General features: G+C 57.3%; 1 protein-coding gene across 1 annotated transcript in view; it reads right to left on the bottom strand.

The window, feature by feature from the left end:
- Positions 1–1527, bottom strand: part of SYNGR3 (synaptogyrin 3) — a gene marked incomplete at its 5' end in the record, with an annotated part of 6515 nt that extends 4988 nt beyond the window's left edge. The window contains one exon of the mRNA XM_010085815.1: positions 1287–1527. Within this exon, the coding sequence (XP_010084117.1) occupies positions 1287–1527 (241 nt within the window). The remainder of the gene's footprint in view (positions 1–1286) is intronic.
- Between the last annotated feature and the right edge of the window lie 3949 nt (positions 1528–5476).

Below are 5476 nucleotides of genomic sequence, written 5' to 3'. Positions count from 1 at the left end.
CTGCGGGATCTGCCTGTACTGACGCTTATTCCAGGAGCAGCCAACTGCCTGGCATTTCCGTGCGCGGGGGTGTGCGGGCTGCGGCAGCGGGGCTGTAAGGCAGGTTTGGGGCAGCCGTCATTTGCGAAAAGTGAAGGTACAGCAATAGGAATGGGATAAAATACACTGAGCAGCTCCTGCCCGAGCCCGGGGACCCTCGCCAGCCCCTGGGAGTCAACGCGGCAACTGTGATCGGCAGCGATGCGTGGAATCGGGGGTCAGGAGGAGATGGGAAACAGCCGTGGGGGGAGAGGAGTTCATGGGCTTTCTTACAAGATCCCGGGACAGCGTTTCCAGTTATATCAGCACGGAGCTGCATTTCAGCACAGCGCTCGCTAGGTGCCCTGTGAGAAATGGTTCGTTAGGTGGGAAGGAAGGGATCGTACGAGAAGGGTGAGGAGCTGCTGGCGGGGAGACGCTCCAGCAGGAAGAGGCAACTCTAGCACCACGGAAATCAGCTTCCAGCAAGGAGAGCTTTAAGCTGCCCAGCCTTAAAAACATGCAAGTGCAGAGGGCGATGAGAGATGTTTTCATTTGGGGACCAGAGAGCCACCAGTGACGCTTGTGCTGGATAATCACCTTCAGACTTTGCTAGCACAAGAGCCTGGAAGGGGAACACCAGCTGCGAGCTCAGCCAGGGAGCTCAGCCTCTCCCGGCTCCCGGCATCCCACCGGCTCGTGCTCACACCGAGCAGCCCCGGGTCGAGGGGCTGCGGATGGGGCAGAGGAGCTGTGCCAGCCCTCGGGAGCCCCACTGCCCGCTGCGGTCCCAGAGGCGGCAGGGGATGACGGTGACGTGTCGAAGCGTGTCCCTGCTTTGTTCCAAAACACAGAGGCGGCAAGGGAAAACAGACCCAGATGTAACCGATGAGACGAGCTCGGCTTGAGCCAGGAACAGGAGATGTGGGAGGGTAAAACATCCCGTCTGGTCTCTGGGATGCAGCCACCAAGCCTCCTTTCTCCGGGTGGTCTCACCCAGCTCAGTGAACACCTCCGGCTGCACAAGTGACACGGACGAGTGGGACACCCCGCTGTCCCCAAGCTGGGACACACCGCCTTCCTCCCTGCTGGCTCTGAGCTCACGGCTGGATGGGACAAGCCCTCTGCCAGCCCCGCTCTCCCCGACTGAGGCACACGAGATGTGGGAGGAGAGGGGAGCACTCAGAGCAGAGCCGCAGGGCACAGCAACAACCCCACGCCGCCCACGGAGCCAACGCCATCCTTCCTGAGCAAAGTCAGGGACCTACCTGAAAAGCCGAGGTCCAGCAGGACGGCGCGTTTGCGGTCCTTCACGCTGCTGATCTGCTGGAAGTAGAGGTCCACCACAAAGAAGAAGATCGAGCCGAAGAAGGCGATGATGCCGACGGCGATGCCGTAGCTGCAGGCACTCTCATTCTTGTTGAAGATGCAGAGCAGCTCGGGGTTCTGGCTGTCCGCGTTCACGTAGCACTCGTTCACGATGGAGCCAAACACCACGATGGAGAAGATCTGCAGAAAGAAGGAGAAAACACAGCAGAGTTTACATTTAACTCTGTTTTCCGACAGCAACATAATTGGATTCAATCCTGTCTCTGGCTCCATAACAACATGGCATTCGTGAGACAGATCCCCGCTCTCGCCGGCCCCGAGCAACGGGCTGGTGGATGGCACCGAGGTGCTCCGTCCCCGTGAGCCTGTTCAGTGCCTTGGTTTGCAGAGTATTTTAAGAGATGTTATTCTCCAGACAGGCTGGGGAGGGAAATAATAAACAAATGGTCCAAGTCTCTGCACAGTCCTTCCGCTCGCGCCGCTCTCCGCTGTCAGGCTGGGCTGGATAAACCCTCGTGTCGCTGCGGAGCGGGAGAAACGAAGTTCAGGCGGATGATCGAGCCGCTGAGCAGGCTGACCTGGGGAAGGACGGGATGTTCGGTGTTGGGGTTACGGGACACGGCAGCACGGGGAGGTGGGGAGCAGCTCCCCTGGGCGCAGCGGGCAGGGGGGAGGCTGCCCTGGGAACGACGGGGACATTTTTCACCTGGCTTAGCCGGGGCTGAAGGATGCGGCCCCGCCACTATCAGTGACCTGCTGCAGCTCTGAGGGGGACAGAAGGGCCGGGAGCGGGGCTGGGGGCTGCCCAGGTGCCGGCGCTGGGACCCGAGGGTGTTTCACGTCCCTGCAGGCAGGGATGGGTGGCAGCACGGTGAGCTCATCCCATCCACGATGCTGTGTGCTAAAGTCCCTTATCCCCCCCAGAGCAAAGCCCAGTGGAAGCCGCGGGACCAGCTGCATCACAATTTGCTCTGTCAGAGCCTCGAAAGCGCCGCGCTGCCGTTTGGGTATCAAGGCAGCGGGCGGGGAGGGGAGCAAGGCGTGCAGACACCCCTCCATCACGCTGCGAACCTCTGATCTCCCCCCTCGCTGCCAGCAGCAGCTCCCGCATCCCCGCACGCCTGCACAGCCCCCGGCTGGCCGGACACGGCTGGAGGCCAGGGATGCAGGAGGAGGGAGGAGAGGCTCCTCCGGCACATCCCGCTGCCCAGGGTATGTCCCAGCTCCCGCTCTGGAAGCCCTGCTCCATCTTCTGCAGGAACAGCACGACACGAAGGGCATGAGACCGAGGCAGGTGACAGAGGTGGCAGCTGAAGAGCCACATGATAACCTGCAGCTGGTGCAAAGTCACCCACGGAGCTGACACCCGGCCGGGGGCCACCTCCCACCGCCCCACGCAGTGTTGGCAGAGCTGGGTGGGATGGAGCAGAAGCCATTCAGAAAGCTCTAACCACTCTTTAACTAACAGGACAGATATTTTGTCCCCAGCACTGGGCAGATATCTCACTGTTGCCTGTCCCGAAGGTTTTCATCCAGATTTCTCTGCTCCAAACCCCTCCCAGAGCTGGGGTGAAGCTGTGCTGGAGCTTCTGCTGCCTGAAGCTACTTACAAATGCAAGGGTCTCGTTAGCAAACACGTCTTAGCGTCCACTAACTCTCCCCCAAGTCGGAGGGGACAACAAAGAAACACATCTGCAAGGGACTGAACCACTAAAACGCGAAGGATTGGTGAGGGATATTTTTTTTCCTCTGCAGGGTGTCATCTGAAATCCATGCCGAGCAGAAGCAGCAGAGTCTCTGGAGGACATCCCACCTTAGGAGCTCCAGCACCCCTGAGCTCCCCGACGGTGCGCAGGAGGTGCCACGGCAGGGTGACAAGGTGCCCATCCTGCCCAGCCCCAGGAACGAGCCCGTTCCTGAATGACACCCTCCTGGAAACGAGTGTTTCCAAATGCCCATCTGCAAAATCCAGGTGTGACCTTTGATGTCCCCTGGAGCACTAACAGGGGAAGTATGTACATCCCACTGACCTCTCCACGGCTGGCACAGGGAGATAATCAGACCTTCCTCCTCTTCCAGTTTAACCACTACCCAGGGTCCTGACCCCATCCATCCCCAGCTCATCCCAGCTCCCAGCACCAGCCACAAGCTCAATGGCAATCCCAGTCACCCCCGTGCACTCACACCCTGGTCCTCGCTGCACCGATGGAGCACTCGGCAGTCACACCAGGACAGGCACATCATCATCATCATCATCATCATCATCATCATCATCATCATCATGCAGAGAACAAGAGGGTTGTATTGTAAGAAAGAAACAACAACAAACAGTAATAATCATTTTCCCAGTGCTTTGGCAGCAGCTGTAATATCAGCAGTTGTAAAAACTCTGTTCATAAATAATGCAAAATTGTTATTTACCATCAGAAATAGCAGCAGCATTTATAAAACAGACCCTGGAAGAAATAATGTGATTCTGGAAAACATGAATAATTGAGAACCTCTGATTCCTCGGGATTATTTCTCTGGCAGGGCAGCAAACTTGCACTCAGCTTCTCCGGTAAGTGTTCTACTTACTCCTCCCAGGGTGAACAACCCGGACCACGCCGTGCTTTTGGGTGCCAGTCTCCACGGGTGAGCGGGGGGTCCCACAAACACAACGAAGGATGTTACAGGACAGGGCACCGGGATGCTTGCACACCCGGGGCTGTGGATGGAGGATGCTTAGGCAGCGCTTCTGGGATGGAGATGGAAAGGACAGGCATTGCACTGCTTAACGGCGGGCTCCAGAGGGTTCTGCATCCTTCTCGCGGCTGGACAACCTCAGCGCCTCACCCCATGAGACCCCCTCGGCTGGGCGCTACCGGCAGAGTTTCTCAGGAGGCCAAAACAGGAATGAATTCCATCTTTTGATAGATGCGCTCAAAACATCAGCGCTGGCTGAAATACTCCTGTCAAAACATGCTCGTCAGTGAAAACAAGTCTTTCCATGGGACTTCTCTTCCTCTCCCCGTGATTGAAATTTTATAGTTTTTCTTAAAAAAAAAACACAACTGGTGCTGGCAAAATATTTTCATGAGAATAGATTTGGCGTTGTCTTTCTAAGTATAGGTGACAAAAAATATCTGAGAAAATGTGGGTAGGTGGGGGAAGATAAAACCCATGGGGCTTTTTTAAAGGTCATGCAAAACAAGCCCCATTTTCCAACGACCTCTACAGACCGCGCTTGCTCAAACCCACAACCAGCTCATCAGAGACTTGAAAAAGAAAATACAAGGTCAGATTTTCCACTGCGAGTGAGATTTTATGGGTCTGAGCAAGGATGCAGGAATCCTGCTCTCCAAAGGTTCTCCTCTGATTCCCACCTCCTCCTGCCTGCCCCGTTGGTCCCCAAAACCGCGGTCCCCGTCACCAAGTCACTCGGGATGCACAGGGGCATCTGCCGCCCAAGCCGCTGTGTCCCGAGCCCATCTGCCCTCCTATCGAGGCTGCTCCATATCTCAGCAGCTCTGGAAAGGACCCTGAGGACCCACAGGATGCTCCATTTTCCAGCTCAACAACCCAACACAACCAGCAACACATTTTCCTCTCGCTGGGTGAACCGGTGCAAGACCCAGTAAGGAAACTGGATTCCCTCCAGTATGAAATCGCATCCCATCCGCCAAAGCTTTCACAGAAATGCGCTTGCAGGGGGTGTCCTGGCCAGCAGCCCGGCGCGCGGGTTGCCCAGCCCTGCCTCTCGCCGGCACACGGCTCCGGCAGCGCAGCCCATTAGTGATCCCCTCTGCACTCAGCTGCGGGGAGCGGTGGGAAGGAGGAAAGCTGCCTTCTCCCGTCCCTTCCATTAAGACTGGCACTCCAGGCACACCGAGGAGCCTCTGTGCCTCGGTCACACCCTGGGAGGGGGAGCAACGCCGCGCAGGGAGATGCACGAAGCGCTTGGACCCACCGTGATGCACATCAGCTGCTGGTGGAAGGGCAAACGGGAGCTCCCGTTACACCAAAACCTGCGAGAGGCCACGGACCCCGCTTTGTAATGAGAGCCAGCTGCCCAGTTCCCCCAGTTTAAAGCTTGTTTCCAAGCAGGAGAGGCCACCTCTCCAGACCAACGAGGATTTCTGTAAGGCAG

This window comes from Pterocles gutturalis, unplaced genomic scaffold, assembly GCF_000699245.1.
Source record: "Pterocles gutturalis isolate BGI_N339 unplaced genomic scaffold, ASM69924v1 scaffold26570, whole genome shotgun sequence".
Classification (NCBI taxonomy): Eukaryota; Metazoa; Chordata; class Aves; order Pterocliformes; family Pteroclidae; genus Pterocles; species Pterocles gutturalis.
This window is presented reverse-complemented; position numbering and strand designations above follow the sequence as displayed.